This window comes from Suncus etruscus, chromosome 16 (assembly GCF_024139225.1).
Source record: "Suncus etruscus isolate mSunEtr1 chromosome 16, mSunEtr1.pri.cur, whole genome shotgun sequence".
Classification (NCBI taxonomy): domain Eukaryota; kingdom Metazoa; phylum Chordata; class Mammalia; order Eulipotyphla; family Soricidae; genus Suncus; species Suncus etruscus.
In genome coordinates, this window is record NC_064863.1 from 53,819,943 (window position 1) to 53,843,192 (window position 23,250).

Below are 23,250 nucleotides of genomic sequence, written 5' to 3' on the forward strand. Positions count from 1 at the left end.
TCTACCTCACTACTTGTTCTTTTCCTTTCCTGTTTTCTTCACCTTCCGGATTCCTATAATTAAGAGGTCATTTTTCTGTTGTTTTTTATTATGTACATTACATTTTATTCCAGGGTTTTGCGCCTCGTTTGTTTTTTTTGAGATCTTTATCACTGCAGACTTGTAATTTGTCTTCAAGTTCGTCTGTGCAAATCTTTACCTGTATAATTTTACTATTATGGCTTGATAAAAATGCTTTTTAGTTCCTTCAATATCTTTTGTATTGATTCTTTCATATTCTGAAATAGTTCATCTTTGTGTTGCTTAAATTTTCCATCTAAAGATTTCTTAATTTTGTATGCTAGTGTCTCCTTGATTTCTATCACTAATGCATTAGTTTGTTTATAGGTTCTCATCTACAAAGTTCAGACTTTTTGGTAAACTTGTAGATTTGCCAGAATTTCTCTCCATAATCCCCACAGTAGATTTCTTCCTTAGTTTACCCATTGACCTTTACAATTAGTGGTTTGAAGTGATGGAGTAAGAGAGTGTTTAAGAAAGTGATCTATGGAAATGTTTGTATTAAATATATCTTGAATTATATATTTTAGAGGTTATTTTTTAAATTAACAACATTATCTAAGTATGATGAAAATATTTCATACTAGTTTATTGACTTTTTTATTTGGTCTATGAGGTTTATATTTTCTATTTTTTTTGGGGGGAGGGGGGTTGGGCCAAACCTATTGACAAATAAGATTTACTCCTGGATATGCCCTCAGAAATTACTTCTGGCTTTGGGAACCATGTGGGATGACAGGGATAGAACTCAAATCTGTCCTGGGTTAGCTCTGTGCAAGGCAAATAACTTACTTCTGTGATATAACTCTTTTTGTTATTGCTATTTATTGCTTTTTTGGGCCACAAAAACAAATATGAAAATTCTTCAAAAAACTGGATATTGTGCACCCATATGATCCAGCTATACTATTGCTAGGAACATAAAAACACAATACAAAAATGCCTTTAGCATACCTATATTCATTGTAGTGTTATTTACAATAGACAGAATCTGGAAACAACCCAGATAACCCAGATGCACTAGATAAAAGAAACTGTGGTACATATACACAATGGGATACTATACAGTTAACTGGAAAATTGAAATCATGAAATTTTCTTATACATGGTTGGGCATGAAAACATTTTATTGATTGAAATAAGTCAGAGGGAGAGATATAGACTCAGAATATTCTCACACATCTTTAGGATTTAAAAAAATGAAAGACGGTATTTGTAATACTACCCAGAGACAATAAAGTTGAGGGCTCTAAGTACTGGCCCATGATATGAAGCTTACCACAAAGAGTGTTGAATGCACTTAGAGAAATAACTACATTAACAACAACCATAACAATGTTAATGAGTGAGAGAAGAAGAATGCCTATCTCAAATTCAGTGGGGAAGTTGTATAGGAGGGGGATGGGAGCACTGGTGGTGGAAAGATTTCACTGTTTAAGGGGAGTGTTCTTTTTTATAACTGAAACCCAACAACAAACAGGTATGTTATCATGGTGCTTAAATAAATATATTATAAAAAAATAAGTAGTGTACTAAACTGTTTGTATAGGAGGTGGTTAGATTTGTATCTAATTTTGAGGTTTTATTTTTTTTTTTTTGTCAAGTGAGTTAATCTGAGTATAACAGAGGTATGCAATCTACTTAATTACTTTTTTTCTTCTGTTTTTGAGGTCTGTAAATTATCTAAGGGAATGAATTGTTAGTTCGAGCTGCCTAGACACGTATGGTTTGGGGACAGTGCAGTGGTTGAGCAAAGATAGCAGAGCTGATCAAGTTGCTGGAAGTTTGCCTCCAGGAACTGCTTTGGAAACCCAGACAGTGGCTTGCAGGTGAGGGGTTTGGGGTGGTGTCTGGTGTATTGAGAGGGGTTCCCAGTGGTCCCAGAGGTGCCCCAAGTCGAGCTGAGATTGCATAGTTTGAAAACTTGGCAGCAGATGGGCAGAGCTCAACTTATTGACTTTTAATAAAATTTTATTGATCATGGGTAATTGATTACATAGATATATTAAATGTATGTTTTTACTGCATTGTGACTTTAAAAACCTAACTCAATTTGATACCAATTTGCTAAAACTATCATAAGGGCATTGCCTCTTTAACATATATTTAAGAGCACATATATTTAGGGAAATGATAATATTTAAATATTTTTTAATAATATTTAAAAACAGTACTTTTGTTCTGTTTAAATATACTCATATTTTAAAAAGATCAGGGCATATTCTTATACACATCCAAATGTTCGTTGGTATTAAGGGAGAAATAATGAAAAAAAATTTAAAAAATCATTTCACTTTAAAAACTTAAAGAATGTTAAATAACATACTTTTCTCCTTCAAAAATAAATTGGGGCCAGAGCTGTAAGGCATTCTGCCTTGCCTGTGCTAGCTGAGGATAGACTGTGGTTCCATCCCCTGGTGTCCCCATATGGCCCCCAAGCCAGGAGCGATTTCTGAGCACATAGTCAGGAGTAACTACTGAGTGTCACCGGGTGTGGCCCAAAAAAGAATGTTCAATAAAGTGACTTTTGATCTCAGATTTGAAACAATTATATTAAAGCAATAAATGTCTCAAAATATTTTGTTATTATTTAAGGAGGATATCATGCCTTGTATTAGAAGTAATGAGAAACTCATTTTGATCTTAATATGGGCAGCATTTCAGCAAGGAGTTGAATAAACATAAAATAATTGATACTTCTCTTAACATAGTGAACAATGCAGAAAGTAAATTATTAAGAGTTTTATAAAATTAAACAATTTCTATAACAAATTTAAAATAATCCATTGATATTTTTATTATATGGGAAATTGCATTATAAAATTTTAATAAACTAAAATGTTATTTGCAAGTAATACCTAAAAATACTTGAATATTTGTTTCATTAGTCATAGGTATAATTTCTATTTTTCATTTATCTTGAATTCATTAGTCAGTTTAGTTATTGTCAAACATTTAATATTTTTACTCATTAAAATTTGTGTTATTAGAAGGTCGGTCTCGATACCTAATGAGTTAAGAACTGAGAGTAAAGAGCATTAAATAAGGATGAATAGTGGATCGAGATTGGGAGTGAATGATAGTAGGATTTCTGAATGGGGGGAGAATGGATAGTATATAGGAAGATCTATATACACTTTAGGCATGGGTTGTTTACTATTTAGATTTGGCACTGAGAGGAGTCCTCTGTCTATGTATTCATGCCCGGCAAATATAATACTGATCTATTCTTAAGTTGTTTTTAGATGTCTGACCCTAATAGGATGGGTATCAGCTCCTAAGGAATTGTTGAATTAAGATAATAATTAGCTTAGGTACATCTTAGGAAATAGAGGAAGGGAGACCAAAAGATAAGAGAGAGGAGAAAAGAAAAATAATTAAATACAGTAAAAATAAATCTGTGCAAAAACCAAGACCACAAATCACAGACGACTGATTAAAACAACAGTGATGGAACAGAATTTCTAGAACCATAAAGAAAGACTCTATCCTGGGCTTCCTCCTATGTCCTGTGCAAGTATCAAGATCTCTAGTTGCAGACAAATGATTTTATCAACCATGACCAAGCAGAAAGTTTCTTGGCACCATAAAAATACCTACGGGAGTGAAAGAGTATTTACAGAACCTGTAGTTATTCCCATGACAGTATGCTTCAAGGGCAGAGAAACCCTCTATCTATTAGGCCAAGGGAATTTCCTTTCTAATCTCCCCAACATTACTTGTGCCTATGCAAAAAAAAAAAAAAAAAAAAAAACACAATTTTATTTTATTATATTTTTATTTTGGAATAGTGGTTATTTTTTGGTTGTTGTCTTTATTACTGTGATGCTTTTTGATTTTTTTTGTCATTGTACTTTTGCTATTTTTTGCTTTTCTTATTTTTCTAGGGTTTTTTTTTGTATTTTTTGTGTGTTTTTGTTATGTCTTTCTTCCTTTTTCCCTTCCTTTTCTTAAATTGATATTTATAACCTTAGATGGACCTCTTCTAGTTATTTCTTGTTTTGTTTTTGCTTGTTTTTCTCTTCAAACAGAACCACACAGCTTGAATCATCTTGTTCTGCTTCATAAATTAAGGGGGGGGGGATGGTGTCAACACCAAACATTTGTATAAACATTGAGTAGAAATTTAAAAAAATGATCAGACATAGGAGCCAAATCCAAAGCTAAAGACAATAGAATCAATTACCCAATCTACAACAAGCTAGACACAGAGGGGAACACTTATACTAGCAGCCGGGGGGTGGGGGGATGCATGCTGGGAATGCCGGGAATAGGGGTGGAGGGAGGACAACACTGGTGGAGGGAATGCCTCTGATTCAATGTCACTATGTACCTAAAATATTACTGTGAAAGATTTTTAATTGACTTTGGTCACAATATAAATTATTTTAAAAAATTGAGTCATTAAATTCTGTTGGGGGGATAGGCCACACCTGGTGGCGCTCAGGGATTTCTTCTGGCTCTGTGCTCAGAAATCTCTCCTGGCAGTGTCAGGGACTTTATGGGATACCAAGAATCAAGTCCAGGCCCATCTCGGGTCGGTCCCATGCAAGGCAAATGCCCTACAGCTGTACTATCATCCTGAATCAATTGTTACTAATTTTTGGAATGTAACTATCAAACATCACGGATAGGTATTTTTAAATATTTTATTCATTTTTCATATATGAATAATAACATGTTACAATAGAAATGGAATTACTGATGATTTCCAATACATATATGAATTAAACTTCTTCAGATAAATCTTATGCTTCTTTTGCGCCCACAAAGACATCTGGATGCTCATCAGCAGTGTAAAAATACCAACTGAAAAATAGATTATTATTATTTTACAATTTGTGGTTCTAGCAACTTATATTTAAAATATTGTTTTCACCTAAAATATGTCTAAAATACGTCATATTTCACATAAAATATATGTAAAAAACTTTCACCCAATTTTCCATAAATGTATTTATTATTATATAAAGATGTACATTGATCACATGGTTGACTTATTGAAAAAATTACGAGGCAAAAATTACCCATATTTTTGATATATACCCTACAATATTATATAAAAGAAATTTTTTCTCTACTTCTTAATCAGAATATCCATCAGCATAGAAAATACCTCTCTGCAAATAGACAAACTATGACTCAAAAATGTACTGGAGTTCGGGGCCGGGCGGTGGCGCTAATGGTAAGGTGCCTGCCTTGCCTGCGCTAGCCTCGGACGGACCGCGGTTCGATCCCCCGGCGTCCCATATGGTCCCCCAAGCCAGGAGCGACTTCTGAGCGCATAGCCAGGAGTAACCCCTGAGCATCACCGGGTGTGGCCCAAAAACCCAAAAAAAAAAAAAAAAAAATGTACTGGAGTTCAACTAGAAACTAGAAGAGTTCAAATGAGTATTATAAATATGCCTTCTAGTTCAGGACATCTTTGCAACTTTTTTCTATGTGTGTCATGTCCCGTATTCAATAATATATATTCATACTCTCTGCCTCCCTTTACATGTACTCAGACACTTGATGATACAGCATATCTCTGAGTACATATAAAAGATAATAAGTGAAGTGCATTACTATCACTACTTAGAAGAGCTCCTTGTTTAATATTTAACTTTTAATTTAATTTTATTATCAGTAATTGTTATATTTAATTTTGCTTAATTTATATCAAGCTTTAATAAGATAAAAATACAAAACAAAGGGTTGTTGGATATACTTTAAAACTGTTGACAAATTCAAAATAAAACTGTATACAAATAGCAAAAAATTCTGCAAATTTGTTAGAGGTTAGTATCATATAAATTGTGTCCTCAAAAACAACCTTCCAATATGTGTATTTACTTAATATTATCATCAATAAACCTAAGTTACCTGGAAGTGTCTGTGTCATGATAGTGAAACTTATCCAAGATCCAATCTGTTGAATAAGCATAACAATATAAATAGCCATAAATAATCTTTAATTTTTCAAGTTAAGTAGAAAATATAAATGTTTAATTTTAGTATAAATATTGTTGGTAGATGGGGCCAGAGCTATAGCACATATGGAAGGCATTTGCCTTACATGTGACCACCCCAAGTTCAATACCCATTACCCCAAATGGTCCCAAGCACTGACAAAAATGATCAAAGAGGAAAATTATAGGTAGAAAAAGAGTCCTTAAAGTTATCAATTAAAAATAGAAATTTCCAAGAGTCAGTATTAATTTAATGTGAGAGTGACACAAATTTTCTAAGAAAAACTTTGGTTAAAAAATTGAAAATGTTATTTTGTTTGGTGTGTTGGTTTGTTTTTGGACCACATCTGGTAGGACTCAAGGGTTCTCCTGGCTCTTCACTCAGAAACCGCTCCTTGCACAGAGTGGGGGTGGGGGGCATATGGGATACCAGGGATTGAACCCATGTCCGTCCTGGGTTTAGCTGAGTGCAAGGCAAATGCACTACTGCTGTGCTAACACTCTGGCCCTTGAACATGTTTTGGACCAAAGTTGTGTACAGTGGATAACACATTTGCCTTGCACAGAACAGAATGAGATTTGATCTCAAACACCCGAGATGGTCACCTGAGTCCAGAAACAAGAGTTAAAAACAAAACAAAATAAAACGGTTTATATATTAGAAAAAAGTCAAACATTTTTGGGCTGTTTTTAGGGGAGTTGGGGAGAACACCAGATGCGCTTAAGAAATACTCCAGGCTCTGGGCCCAGAAATTATTCCTGCCCTCTGGGTTCAGAAAATGTAACTGGTAGCTTGGAGTACAATATCTTGTGTCAGGGATCATCAAACTATGTTCAGCCATTTACAAAGTGCTGTACTATCCCAACCTTTATTCTGGGTACTATGTCTAAAACCCTAAATATTTTACACTACGATAATAAAATATTGTTTGGCTATAATATATATGCAAGTAATTTTCTTTAGAAATAACAGTTGTATACATGGATGTACATGGAATCTATTATGCTGAGTGAAATAAGTCAGAGAGAGAGAGAAAAACGCAGAATGGTCTCACTCATCTATGGGTTTTAAGAAAAATGAAAGACACCCTGGTAATAATAATTTTCAGACACAAAAGAGAAAAGAGCTGGAAGTTCCAGCTCACCTCAGGAAGCTCACCACAAAGAGTGATGAGTTTAGTTAGAGAAATAACTACATTTTGAACTGTCCTAATATTGAGAATGTATGAGGGAAATGTAGAGCCTGTTTAGGGTACAGGCGGGGGTTGGGTGGGGAGGAGGGAGATTTGGGACTTGGGTGATGGGAATGTTGCACTGGTGATGGGTGGTGTTCCTTTTATGACTGAAACCCAAACACAATCATGTATGTAATCAAGGTGTTTAAATAAAAAAAAAATTATGCATTAAAAAAAAAAAAAAGAAAATAAAGGGTAATGAAGGTACTGGAGAAAAAAAAAAAAAAAAAGAAATAACAGTTGGTAAAAAAAAAAGAAATAACAGTTGGTATACCCAAAATTTTATGTTAGAAATATAATCTATGACTAGATCATTTGTGTCGTAGGTGTGAAGTCTTAAATGTGCCCCTATGATCATATAGCCCAAAAATACTTCAGATTTTTTGGAGACATTACATAGTAAATTAGACAGTTTTCCTTACTTGAATCCTGCTGAGTCAAATTTAGGCATATCATATGGTTCATTGATTCTCACTAGGAATGATCAATGCTCAAAAAAATAAAAACAGTGGTTAGCCCTGAGCATCATTGGTGTGGTCCAAAACATAAAACAAAATCTCAAAACCTTTTCAGTTATAATTTGAAATACAATATATATAATTAACTATTTATCTGACTATAAACATACATGTGTAAAAAAAGTACCTATCTGTAATGTATAAACATATACTCATTTATATAATCAAATAAAGTTCACTTATATGCATAAAAAATAGCATACCTCATAGGTGTAATTAGGACATGAAACCAGAAAAAACATCCACGTGAAGGGGTTGTAATTTGGACATGGAAGACAGGCATTATTTCCTTTTAGAAAGGAAAACAAAATGTCAATGGGTTAAATGTTGTAAATATGATTAATAAATAAATATATGATCATAAATCATGTACCACATTGTTATATCAAATGCTGTCACACATTGACAATTTATAATTTATTTAAAATAACCAAATTTCAATGTCTTCTATCACTGAGGAATAATCCTTTCACTTTTGACCTTAATTGATTGCCATGTTCAGATGAAACAAATGCACAACTCATCTGACCATTGTTTTAACATCATCAAAAACAATGCTCAATGTAAGAAGTACAAAACTGCAATTTTACATCTCACTACAGAAAAGGGCGAAGACTAAAGCAAGAGTACAAGAGTACAGGAGTTACAGCAAATACCTGAGATTTTGTTCAATTTCACATTACATATCTTATGAGTCACCAGATGTAGCTCTTGGATCCTATGTTACTGCAGGCTGAGGTCCCAATTATCTCTGGGTAGCCCGATTGGTATTATTTTATAGCTATATTAGGCAGATAACATATCTTATTTGGCATTATCAGAGTAACATGTATGTACACAAATATGGTCATATTAGTCAATATAGTCAATAAAAGTAGTCATATTGAATTAACAGTTACCAAATCACTACAGGGCCAGTGTAGCACCTCACCCTTAGTTGTTCACATCGAATTATCAAGCCATTGGCTGAGAATTATATGCAGGTCACTTAGGAAAATTTGTAAAGGATGGCCTTCGAACAAAGAGATTCAAAATGTCTTGCAGATCTCTCCCAGCTAAGTAAGCATCATATAAATATAGAAATTTTTGATCTATTTAGTCCACAACTCTGCAACATTTAAGTAGAACAAAAGCTGTAAAGCAGAAAATTACAACACTCTGAAGTTTTAAAGAATTCACTCCTCCTGTCTCTGGTTTTATCATGAAGTTATATACAATTTGTTAGGGATGACTAAATAGACTGTTGTGTGTTTGATGTCCAAAATATTTGTGATAGACAATTATTTCTTATAATTTCATAAAATATAGATGAGCTAAAAATCTTTTTCTAGGTATAATAATTGACCATGCTGTCATTAATTTTTATTATAATATGAATTTCATTAGAAGTTTTTTAAGTAGATAAATAAGATACATTAAAATATACTTACAATACATTATGTGATGGAAATGGCATAAATTGAAACATCAGTAGAATAAAATTGGTACTAAATTATGAAATAAGGGGCTGAAGTGATAGCACAGTGGTAGAGCATTTGCCTTACAAGCAGCTGACCCAGGACTTGGGTTCAATCCCCAGCTGTCCCATATAATCCTATTAGCCAGGCGTGATTTCTGACTGCATAGTCAGGAGTAACACTGAGTGTCACAGGGTGTGCACCCCCCAAAAAAAGAAAATTGAAATTAGTAATTATAAAATTTGTAATATGATCATATAATCTCACATAGTTCAATCAAGAAAATGTTTATATCACAGATATAGCCACATTTAAAATTCCTGAAGGATACATAGCAAGACTGAATTGGAGTTTCATTCAGGGATGATTTATATAGGATGGAGGCATACACAAAAATAACTTTAGAGTATTTTAGTCACAAATGAGGCTTCAAAACAAGTTAATGAGTATTATTCCAAAGGGGAGAATATAAAAGAAACATTTCAAAGCCTTCAAAAAAATCATCACAACAAAATAAACAAAAATTCTGTGATGTAAGACTGACAGTGTATTTATTAGTGGGTACAAAGTGTGAAGATCTTCATACAGATGTAGATGATAATAAGAATATCTATGAGAAAATGTAATGGAGTTAGATAATAAGACTCAGTAGATGACAGTTGGCATCTGTTGTTCATGCCTCATGAATTACTTTTCCTTTGCATGTAAATGCTGTGTGAATGCCCTATGGCAAGGAGAGGTGCTGGTTATTTTGTTCAGCATATTTGGTTATCTTATGAGGATAGATATAGCAGCACTATTCATGTATCTTTACATCTAAAATTGAAGAACCATTATCTGATGCAAGAAAGCACCAACCTCACTATATGTAAGGAGAGGTAGCGATAATCAAAGCACCTAATGAAAGAGTAGAATTATTCACAACTGACATTCATATTGGAATCTTACCAGAAATAGTTTGTACTCATTTCTTTTTTTTTTTTTTTGTGATTTTTGGGTCACACCTGGCAGTGCTCAGGGGTTATTCCTGACTCCATGCTCAGAAATTGCTCCTGGCAGGCATGGGGGGACCATATGGGACGCCGGGATTCGAACCGATGACCTTCTGCATGAAAGGCAAACGTCTTACCTCCATGCTATCTCTCCGGCCCCGTACTCATTTCTTACTGGAAGAAGAATCAGAAGATTGAGAACCTATTTCTTATTAGACAAATATCCTGACACTGATATTACACTTCCCTTCATATAGAATGACATATTTTTACTCACATTCTTCCTACATCATAGATGCAAATAATGTATATGTGTAGAACAAAGTCCACCTAAATATAAGTGACATCAGTACATTCCGATCATATTACACTAACCAAAACCCTTCATAATTGTTTTGCACTTTCGTTAACTCATTCTGTATGATCTGTATCCCAGCTTAGAGTGTACCACTAACCATGGACAGGGGCCAAATCCATGCCCAAAGTGTGTCCTTTAGTAAATACTTTGCTTTCTATCTCACAACTGAACTCTTTCATGTGACAAAGACAACAACTGATATCCGGAGTGAGGCTTATCACAACTATTTCTTCTAACCCAAAAGAGCAAACCAAATTATGCTAACCAAATTTCTGGGGCTCTTTTCATTCCCAGGCTCCAGGATTGTGGGAATGAACTATCAACCTTGAATATTAAGGTGTGGGGTGTAGACCAGCTTGGGTTTTGCAGAATTGGCTGGTCAGTACCCATTAACAAGTAAAAACTACCCATTAACAAGTAAAAACCCACTTGGATCATCATTGATTCTAGAAGCACCATGACACGGGCTTTTATGTAATATTGGAATAAATTTATAACTTGATATCAGGGTGTTGTATTATACCTCCTCTGTTTTGAAAAAGGCACTAAAAATTTCAGATAAAGATTCAATACTTCTGAATGACAGTCTTCAAATACTTTGTCGTTAAGTCTTTAGTATTTTTAATTCTTAGTTCTACAAAACTGTATCAGGATTCACACAATATTTGAACTATTATTAGTGTTTATTCATGATACACTCTTACTTTTCAAAGATAAATTTAAAGCCCTAAGAGTAAATAAGAGAGGGAACTTGATTTGCATGGCACTGCTCTGGATTTGATCCCTAATACCCTTAAAAGCCCCCAAAACCCTCTATCAGGAGTGATTCCAGAGCATAGAACAAGGAATGAGCTCTACAATTTGACCCCAAAACAAACTAAACAGGATACTTTGTTCAAAAAAAGTAGTATTCTAATCAAATCAACAGGATTTTATAGTAGAGTACAATCTACATAAGACTCCCTTGACCTCTGATTGAGCTTTGCTTAAAGAATATTTTTAACATTTAGCTAGTAACTTTGATTATTTTATTTTTATTTATTTTGGTTTGTCTGTTTTCATCTTTATTTTGGAGAACACACCAAGTTGTGCTCAAAGGTTATTCTGAATCTGTGCTCACAGACAATTGTAGTGCTCAGAAAGACATATGTGCTACCACTGATGAAACCAAAGACATTCCTGCGCAAGGTATAGTAAGTGTCTACCCACTTACTCTCTTTTTTTTTGTGTGTCTGAAATCTCTCTTTTTTCCTAATCCACAATTGTGCATACCCACCATTGTAGAAAAAATATTCATTTATATAGGATATTGTCATGTTTATTAAATAAATAATACTAAATTGACAAATCATTGAAAGTATTTGCTGATTTTTTTTTTAAAAAGACACATACTTTAGTTAATATGTGAGAGAAGTAACACAAGAAATATGCTGTTTTCTCTTACAATATACAAAGAAGATGATAGTTGGATAAGTACTTTCTAGTGTGAAAAAGTGAACTTGGTGAATCGAAATATTGAAATTTAAGACTAAAAGTAAAATATTTAGTTTGACATATAATTAATAAGACTTTATATATGAGAACTCCAAATATAGAAGCTGAAGTAAAGTCATTTTAAATTTCAGCTCTAAACATAGTGATTTTGAGCCAGATTGTACTGCTTTCAGGATGGACCATCATATAGAAGAAAACCAGTTGGAGAAGGCATGACTTAAGACATAGAAGCAAAGGTCATTAAGTTATGTCTTACAGAGTCATAGAATTTACAGCTTAAAAACATTATTTTAAAAAAAGCAAATAATCAAATAAAAACAAGACAAGCCCTCTCATTCTTCCAGAACATAGTACATTTAGATTCTTCTCTTCAATAAATCTATAAAACATATATTATTTCTCTTCAAGGGCAATATATATTTCAACAAATAAACAAAACTTGGCATGTGTATACATAGGGATGTATGAAAATTAAGAATATAAAGATAAAGGGCCAGAACAGTAGTGCAAGAGGTAAGGTGTCTGTCAGCATTGACAGTGGTTCAATCTCCTGGTGTCCCATTTGTTCCCCCAAGCCAGGAGCGATTTCTGAGTGGACAGCCAGGTCTAACCCCTGAGCATTATTGGTTGTGGCCCAAAACAAACAAATAAAAAAATAATAAGATAATCTCTTATCCAATAAAAATAGCCCCACTAAATTTTATTGGAAGGCAAATACACTGTGGTGCACACATTCACCAATGAATATAACCAATAATAATTTCCAAAACTCAAAATATATAAAGCAAAAGCACAAAAAGAATGGATTATAATCAAATAATGAAGAGTCAGAAATGTAAGAGAATGCATCTCTGTAATAATGTACCATGTTTTAGTATAGTTTTGCTGTGGGAATTTAATAGAACATGGTTTCTTAAAGAGATAAAAATCAGCCTTACCACAAAATATAAATTTAAAGAAACATACATTACAAAGTCAGATGTAAAATATTTATAATAACATCTTTTTCACCATTCCTTATGTAAGCAAAAGACTGTTGTTGGGTTTTTTTTTTGTTTTTTTGTTTGTTTGTTTGTTTTGTTTTTTAGGTCACACAGGCAGTAGTGCTCAGGGGTTACACCTGGCTCTACACTCAGAAATTGCTCCCGGCAGGCTTGGGGGATCATATGGGATGCCGGGATTTGAACCACCGTCCTTCTGAATGCAAGGCAAATGTCCTACCTCCATGCTATCTCTCCGGCTGTTTTCCTCTTTTACTACTAAAATCAATTAATACTAAATGAGAAATATGTCCCAAAATTTACCAACACTAAGATATAATACCACACAATTAAATTAAGTGATAAATAAAAAGCCTTCAGATGTTGCAGACACAATGATCACATGAATTAATAAAGGAAAATATTATTGGCATTTAATTTCTCAAAAGCCACATACAATTGAACTATAGTAAGTATAGATAATGGAAAGAAAATTTACACACAACATTTTAAGTAATGTGGCACTTGGAAACATGATCATGTAAAACTTTAGTTTCAAATATTGAAACCATGCTCCAGAAAGCTGAAGAATTTTAAAAATAATTAATTTGTTAGAGTCCAGGTTAAATTTGAAATATTTATAACCTTACCTCTATTTTAGTGTGTTAATAGGACTGCATCATATTTTGATTCTAAACATATGTATTATGACTACCAGAAAATTTTCAATGGACCTTCAAATATATAAATATAAATCATATAAATATGATTCATGTATTTGTAAAATTGATACTAAGAAACAGCCAAACTCTTAATAACATGTATTACTACAATACAAATTATAACAAAACACAAAATATTTTGTTTGTTTTCATTGTCATGATATAAGTTATATTTTCAAATTATATTACAATTATTTAATATAAATCTACTTACCTATTTTTTTACTTTTTTATACTTTTATTGTGACCAATGTGAATTACAAGTCTTTCACAATAATAATTAAGGTACATAGTGTAATTGAATCAGGGCATTCCCACCACCAACGTTGTCCTCCCTCTAATCCTGTTCCCAGGACCCCCCTATTTTGTTCCCCAGACTCTGAGTATAATTGGTCTCCTCTGTGTATAGCTTATTGATGATTAGGTATCGATTCTGTTGTCGTTGACTTTGGGTTTGGTGTTTAAGTCTGATCATTTTTATTTCTGCTCATTGCTCATACGACTGTTTGATTCTAGTACCTTCCATTTTCCCCCTCAATTTATGAGGTAGTACAAGATGATTCGAATTATATGGTGATATTTTGAAAAAAAAGAAAAGGAGAAAAACAAACTGGGAGAAGTTGGTCTAGAGATTAAAAATATCAATTTAAAAAAGAAAAACATAACAAAAACAAACAACAGCAAAATAAACAAAAGACCCAAACCAGCAACTAAAAAAAAAAGCACCACATCAACAAATACAACAACCAATCAATAACTGCAAGACTGAAAGAAAAAAAAAATAAGAAAAGACAAAATGAAGGAGGGCTGGTGTGGCAAGGTTTTTGTGTTTTCTTTTTTTAATTTTTTTTTAATTTTTATATAATTTTTATTTTGACCAAAGTGAGTTACAAATCTTGCACAGTGATATTTTAGGCATTGAATCAGGGACATTCCCATCACCAGTGTTGTACTCCCTCTACCCCATTCTCAGCATTCATCCCATATTCCCCTCTTATGGCCCCTGGGCTGTTAGTATAAGTGTGTTTAGCTTGCTGTAGATTGGGTTGCTGTAGATTCTGTTGTCATTGGCTTTGGATTTGGTGTTTAAATCTGATCATTTTTTTATTTCTATTCAATTTTCATGCAACTGTTAGATCTTGGTATCCTCTATTATTTTCCCCTCAACTTATGAGGCAGAACAAGCTATGTGGGTCTGTCTGAAGTAAAGAAAAGAAAAAGAAAAAAGAAAGGGGCAAAAATCAAACAAGCTAAAATTGGAAGGAATCCTTCTAGAGTCTATAAATACCAATCTAAGATAAGAAAGGAAAAAAGGTAGAAAAACAACAATAATACAAAAAACTCAAATGACAAAAAATAAATCAAACAATAAAACCTGAAAAAGCACCACAGCAATAAAGACAACCACCAAACAAAAACCATGGTCCAAAATCAAAACAAAACAAAGCAAAAATACAAATGAAAAACAAAACAACAATAAACACATAATTTGTGCTTCTTTTATTTTCTTTTGCATAGCACAGTAAATATTGGGGAGATTAGAAAGGGAATTGCCTTGGCCTAAGAGATACAGAGTTTCTTTGCCCTTGAAGTATATTGTCAGAGGAATAACTACAGGCTCCATGCATGTTCTTTAACTCTCCCTTAGGTCCTTTTGTGGTGTTGGAAACTTTCCACTCAGTTGTGGATGATCATATTAGGCCTCTGTAACTAGAGATCTTGGTATTTGCATAGGTCAAAGGATGGAGCCTAGGATGGAGATTTTTCTTTATGGTTCTAAAAGTTCTGTTCCATCAATGTTGTTTTAATCAGTCTTCTGTAGTTAATGGTCTTGGATTCTGCACCTATCCTAGGACAAAGCCTAGTATATAGTCATTCATTATGTTTCCAGAAGTTCAGATTGGTTGCAATTGTCTCAGTCAGACCTCTGGAATTAGAGATCTTGGTTGTTGAACAAAGTCTTGACTCTATAGGGTATTTTTATTGGTCCCAGGATAAATACTGCCCAGTCATGATTGTCACAGTCAGTCTTCTGTAGTTCGCAAGCCTGGATTTTGCACAGATCAAAGGATAATGTGTCTTCTGATTTCATCTTATCTTTAGGTGGTAAGGTAAGACAATCTGTTCTTAGACCAAGTTGTTGCCATTTCCTCAATGTCAGGAAGTCATATCAAAACCGATGAATGTTGATGTCAGAGCAGTATTAAGAATGTCTCAAAGGGGGACCAATAAAAACAGCCCTAGTCTAGGCCTTGGCCTATGATCTGTACAACAACCAAGATGTCTAATTCTAGAGATCTGACTAAGACAACTGCAACTGAACAGGTTTTCTAGAAACAATTAAAAACTCTATCCTAAGTTTCATCCTAGGATCAGTACAAAAACCAAGACCACCAACTACAGAAGACTGATTAAAACAACTGTGATGGAACAGAACTTCTAGAACCATAAAGAAAAATTTCATGATAGGCTCTATTCTTTGACCTGTGCAGATACCAAAATCTCTAGATACAGAGGTCTGATTTAACATCCATCAGGGCCGTGGTTATTGTGTGGTGGTTGTCTTTATTGCTGTAGTGCGTTTTGGATTTTTTTGTTTGATTTTACTTTTTGTATTGTTGATGTGTTTCTCTTCCTTTTTACCTTTTTCTCTTAAATTAATATTTATAGTCTCTAGAATGACTCTGCCCATATTTTGCTTGTTTGATTTTTACCCCCATTTTATTTTTTCTTTTCCTCAAATAGAACCACTTAACTTGAACCATCTTTACCACATCTCAAATTGAGGGGGAAACAATGGAAGGTACCAAAACCAAACAGTTGTATGATAACTAAGTAGTAATAAAAATGATCAGACTTAAACACCAAACCTAATCTCGACAACAGAATGAATACCCAATCTACAAAAAGCTAGACACAGAGGGGACCACTTATATAAGCAGCCGGAGGTTACAAAAAGGGAGAGGAATATGGGATGCATGCTGGGAACTGGGGTGAAGGGAGGACATCTTTGGTGGTGGGAATTCGAATTCCCCTGATTCAATGTCAATATGTACCTAAAGTATTATTGCAAAATAATATGTAATCCAATTTGATCATAATAAAAATTATTATTATAATAAATAAATTTAAGGTCGTATCAAAAAAAAGAATGTTCCAGAAGGAGTTTGGTTCCTAGAGCTGTTGCACAAAACTGTGTCGGTTCTACGTCTAAGATCTAGGGTTGGAAAGTCGCTATCAAATCATCTGGAGTCTAAGTTGGATCCACATGACATATGTTCAAGGTGGGAGATTCCCCTGTATTGTAAAATGTATGAGTTCTTATTCCTTGTAGATAAGAGCTTGTTTTTATATGTAAAAATATGCCTGTGCAAAAAGAAATGGTGCTATATTATATTGCTGGTGTATTCTGGGAGTGAGTGTTTCAGGCTCCATCATCTATGTGCCCTGGTTTTGACCTTTTATCCCAGGCAAAACTTTTACTTGTAGGTTTTTGTACCAAGCAGAACCAAAAAAGGTGAAGTTAAGGAAAAAAAAACACGATAAAAATATAACTATATATACTCACACACATATATATATAGGAAAAAGTAAATAAAAATGAGTTTAAATAAAGTAATTATGGTCATCACTCTTAAGAAGATAAGCTGCTATCACAATGTTATGTAATATACATCTTTAAATTAGAGTTTATGCTTGCTTATAAATATACTAATGGCATTTTTGCAATATTTATAAAACATGCAAAATTACTTATAGGCTTTTATTTTAAACTATAGTAGTCTGCAAAAAATGCAATGTAAAAATATCTTAAAATTATGTTAAAATTTAAAGTAGTTTAAAAGATAAACATATAGCTTTATATTCTTAGATATAATACCTAGATAATCATCATTTCTCTAAAAACTTATAATGAATTTTGCCTTATGTACAATAAGCAGTTGTGACTCTTTGTTTACCAATGAACTTAAATAAAGCAATTGGTTCATAAAAATATCATGAGGATTATGTGTTAGTTACTTAGATTCTCAACGTTTTTAAAAATAGTCTTCAGCAGACTCCTAAATTTTGGGAGAGAATTTAAAATTCTCTCACTAAATTTGTATTTATGTGCTAATACATTTTTTAAAAATGTATAAAGTACAATAATTAGAATGCAGTATAAGGAACAATTAAAAATAGAGAGGGTTATATCCGTTCTTGGCATTTAGATCAAGATCAAGTTAAACTAAGATTCTGAATATCAATCAATAGGTTTCATTTGACTATACTTGGTGTGTTTCTGTGTATGTGTACGTGTGTGTGTGTATGTGTGTGTGTGCCACACCAAGTAATGCTCAGAGCTATCTTGGCTTTGTGTTCAGATCTCATTCCTGGTGGGTTCTGTAATTATATGTGGTGCCAGGGACCAACCTCTACTTAGACACATTCAAGGTAAACACCCCTCTTGCTGTATATATCTTTGGACGGTTGTATTTATTAATCATAAATATGGTATGTGATTTATTTGTGCTGTGGACAAAATTCCTTTTAGATAAACTATTATTTGAGAATGTGAGATAGTATAAGTAGCATGGAAAATCATAAAAGACCAAGAAGTAAACCATACAGTTTAAAGTTTTCCAGCTATTGCTACTTTTCTTTTGAGCTTTCTAAGACTTTTTCTAATAGTATGTCCAAAATGTACTCAGAAATACAGGAATTACTAACCTGTGTGGTTGGAACGAGACAGCACCACATTGATGAAATGGTTTCCAGCTTCACAAATCTGCAAAACATTTGAATCTTTTAGAGTGTCTTATATTCATTTCTTAAAATGGTGTAGCCCACTTCCTGTGTTCTTCTTGTCACACAAGTCACATCTCCCAAAGTTACTTAAATCATATTCCCTAAGTCACTTAGGTCATGTTCCCAGGTCACAGAGTCAAGTCTTCCTGGTCAGATAGGTCAGGTCCTCAGACCTGATAAGTTGCAGGATATCGGGCCAGTGAGGTACTAGCATTCCTTTTGTGGGAGCTTCCAGAGCAGGTAAATCCCATTAATTATGTGACTGTCTAAATACTCATACTCCTTGATAATAAAGGGTGGTAGTCATCATCGTCTCACTGTAGTGGCTCTTCTTCTTGAGGCCTTCATAGACATCTCTGATCCCTGTTTTACACTCTGTCTTGACTGGCCTAACAAAGTCCAGAAAGTGTTCATGACCTAACACCCCTGGCCTACAACCTTGACATCAATAACAGAATTCTAAATAGATAAGTTCACTAATGCCATGGCACTGACTTACTCCAAAGACAGTTCTTATATCACCCTGACAACCGGACAACAGCAACAGTCTGATTTTAGGGCAGGGTTCTCTGCATTGCTAACTGATGGTGAAACAGAACCAGAAAACACAACACATCACTTGGTCTTTGACACAGGACCTGTATCTATAACACAGGACCAGGACCTATAACTACAGAAACCTGACACCAACAACTGTGAGGCTGAAGAACTGACCACCGAGAATAACTAGGATGTTAGACAACCTAGTATACCTGGAGCCTGGAGTTGGTCTTATGCCAAAATACTTTGGGGGTAAGATCTCCCTGTTTTTTAGGCCAAAGTTTTTTCTTTTCAAAATCTTCTATATTTTACTGTGTCTGTGCAAAGGAAAACTGCATCCACACACACACATTTTTTTTTAGTTCATCTCCCATCTCTAAAGTAAAAAAGCAAATGTCCTAAAGGCACAAAACCTTCGGCTATTGTATTCACGACTTTATTGGTAATACAATAATTTTCACAGATATAACTGCTATTGCACTCTCTCAGACCCTGCTTTTTCCATTTTTTAATTCTCTATTCTCTTTCTATTTCTTAATAATATTGCTTCCTATCATTCTAAAACAAATGTAGTATGATCAGTTATGTCAACTATGAGATACATTTTCTTTAAATAAAAAAGAAGATATGTTCAGGGGCCAGAGCATAGTATAGCCAGTAGAAGGACACTTGTCCTGCACACAACCCACCCAAATTTAATCTCTAACATCCTATATTTTCCCTTGAGTGCAACACTTTTATACCTGAATGTAAAACAGGGAGTAAATCCAGAGAACAGCTGGTGTGATCAAAAAGAAACTTTTAATGAAGTAAAATTCACTAAAATATAGATTTTAATAAAATTATAAATGCATGGGGCCGGCACGGTGGCGCTACAGGTAAGATGGCTGCCTTGCCAGTGACCACGGTTTGATCCCCCAAGCCAGGAGCGACTTCTGAGTGCTTAGCCAGGAGTAACCCCTAAGCATCACTGGGTGTGGCCCAAAAACTAAAAAAAAAAATATATATATATATGTATATAAATACTTATCCAGCTCCTCTTCAGATTACATATTAAGTAATATTAAGAAAACATTTAATAAAAATATAGACATGTATAAAATCATATATGCATATATGTAATAGCATATATAATGTGAATAATAACATTTATTTACATCTCTACAGAGGTACATCTGAAAATTTTCTTCAATTATAGTACATGTCTATGCCTTGTATAAAATTGAGGTTTATAAAGTACAAAATTTTGTCTACAAAATATTACATTGCTAACAGATATGTAGTCAAATTTAAAAATCAAGGGATATTTAAGTAGAATTATTTGTAAAACACTAGACTAAAAATTAGAAAAGAATTATCTTATGTTGTACATATTTTTATTTTTAACTAAATTTAGTTAAATTAATAATTACGCCAATGTGCTTCTTTTATTTTTATCTATTGGTCTTATACAAATTTACTCTAAGGGTTTTATAAATTGTTAAATATTCAGACAATGAAGAAAATAATAGCTATAAATATTTTTAATTTTACTACATTTCAAATAAGTCTACACAGCTTTGGTTGAGATAACATTTTGATGAAAAGTTTGAGAGATAAATACTGATTACTTAATTAAGGGAAGTTTTTAGATTTTCTTCATTTAATTCCATAAGAATTTTGATAAAAAACAATTATCATTTTTTACATTGAAAATTCTCAAATACAATGTTTGGCATTTTTAATCACACAATCAAACCATAAATAGCAGATAATAAAAATCTACATACCAGAAAATTTATAGCAGACACTGTAATTTGTCTGTTTCCAAACGCTAGAAGGCAAAATAAAAGATACCAATGATGTTATTTATGAACACTCATTTTGGATTGTGGTAATGTAGCAAAATACAGGAAATGTTTATTGAATATCATTATTATATGACCAGTATTATTATGCATTGTCCCTTTGCAGATTATACTTTTGCAGCAAATATGCTATTTTTTATTTTATGTGTATTTTTATGATTATGTAATGCTAGCTGACTACATTTGAAAAATATTCTTAATTTTATTTTCGAATTATTTGAAGGTAGATTTAATCTATTTAATTTTCAATAAGATAATCAAGTATTCTTTATTGTTTTTGATGGTTTGTAATTTTTATTGAAACAATTGTGATCTACAGAGTCCTTCATAATTTAATTATATATATATATATATATATATATATATATATATATATATATATAATGTTTCAGGGCTCTTTTCAATAACAGTGTAAACCTCCCTTCATCACTGGACACAGAGTGAATCCTATTCCCACCACCTTCTGGTACCCAACCATTCTTTATTCTTTTCCTTTTAGTTTTATATAAAAATGCAGGATAATGTGATAAAATAGAGTAATCCGTGTCCCAAGGTTCTATGAAAAATGCAGGAGCCTCAACTTAAAAGATAAGAGATAAAAATGTACTATAAAATGGTGTGTGTTTGGCAGTTGTTGTTGTTTGCATAGGGACAGCATAATATATGGAAAATAGACAGAGAAAAACCTTTGCCCTAAAAACAATGAGACTTTACTCATGAAACATCCTGATAAGACCAATAACAGGCTCTCTAGGCATATGAGGTTGTCCAACCCCAAAATCTGTTTTGTTGTTGATGTTGTTGTTGTTATTGTTTTGGGGAGTTTTGGGTTTTTGGGTCACACCCAGCAGCATTCAAGGATTATTCCTGGCTCTACGCTCAGAAATCACTCCTGGCAGACTCTGGGTACCAGATGGAACGCTGGGACGCTGGGACGCCTTCTGCATGCAAGGCAAATTCTCCAGCTCTATACTATTTCTCTAGCCCCAATTTCTCTGTTTTTCAAGTGTTCGGAGAAAAAGAACAATGTTATCTATAATAATAAATATAATTTAACATTTTTTGTACAGGTAATATCTGAAAGGTTCCTATGTTTTAACACAATATCAAATATACTGTTATACTGGGGAATTAGTATTGTCCTTATAATAAAGAATACATTGTATGTATTACTGTATATTACAAATTATAGGAATAGTAATAACCAAAGTAGGATTTCAAATTTCTGGTCACTTTACTTATGATAAATAAAACACATATTAACTAAAATAGAATTTTCTAATAAATTAAATATTAGCAGCTTCCTTTCTTCACTTAATATGTAGAGTATTGTAACTCTACATTACCTTGACTTATTTACATAAATATACTGAAAATTGTATTAATCCATTTAAATATCTGCACATAGAAATAAACATGATTCCTTAATTAAACATACATTTTAAGAATGTGAATATTATTCCAATATGAATAATCATTCATTTATTTTCAAAGCTATGAAACACTCTATTTTGATGCAAAATGTCTCTCTTTAGGCACTAAATAGAATGTATTGGGGGTTTCCCCAGCAAGCTTCTTCAGCAGGGATCTATGTAGGATTTTTCATGAATTAAGTCTTTGTGCAGCATTCCCTAGAGCACACTCTGACTGTGGCTTTTTCATCCATTATTGTTACACCCCACTCAGGAAGGGCACACATCAGAAGTGTTTTTTAGCCTTCTTAAGTGTAGTGCACTCCTGAATAGAAATTATTTGCCAAAAAGGCCCGCTTAGAGTAGTCAAATCAGTTGACCCTTTGCGTGGATTGTTTGGCTATAATTCTAAACATGGCTGTGACTATCTCTCTCTTTATTTTTGACCATTATTAGAAATCAGGCCTCAGTATTTCTAACAAAGGAGAAAAGTGCCAAAGCCCGCCAAAAGTCTCCTGTTGAGCTCTCTTGTGATCTTTTTCTCTCCCCCCATTTCCTTAAAGGTATCTGGTTTTCTTTTACCTGTCTCTTCACATGCTAATTCTAGCTTTGATCTCATTGGTTCATCCCCTTTTCCTTTCTCCCTGGCTATGCCCAAAAATCCGTCTATATATAGGCCCAATAAAGCCTCTGGCCTCTCTCTCTGGCCTCTACCTCCTGTTTTCACCATGTGTGGTCTCATTTATTTCATACTTCATAATTCATATTTCATATTCATCCCCTTCTTGCTTCTGCTTGATTCCCAGTGGAAAAATGAACCCACTTAGGTTTGCTTAGGCACTTTTATCTTATCAGGATAAAAGGTCCGCAGCACATTATGGCCCCACATTTCTCAA

General features: G+C 33.4%; 1 protein-coding gene across 1 annotated transcript in view; it reads right to left on the reverse strand.

Annotated features, from left to right (window-relative positions):
* Window positions 1-4,741: 4,741 nt before the first annotated feature.
* The window catches only part of TECRL (trans-2,3-enoyl-CoA reductase like), an 82,703-nt gene continuing 64,194 nt past the window's right edge, over window positions 4,742-23,250 (reverse strand). The window contains exons 8-12 of the mRNA XM_049790025.1: window positions 20,865-20,908; window positions 18,478-18,535; window positions 7,968-8,053; window positions 5,926-5,971; window positions 4,742-4,869 (exon numbers count right to left, since the gene is read on the reverse strand). Of these exons, the coding sequence (XP_049645982.1) occupies window positions 4,742-4,869; window positions 5,926-5,971; window positions 7,968-8,053; window positions 18,478-18,535; window positions 20,865-20,908 (362 nt within the window). The remainder of the gene's footprint in view (window positions 4,870-5,925; window positions 5,972-7,967; window positions 8,054-18,477; window positions 18,536-20,864; window positions 20,909-23,250) is intronic.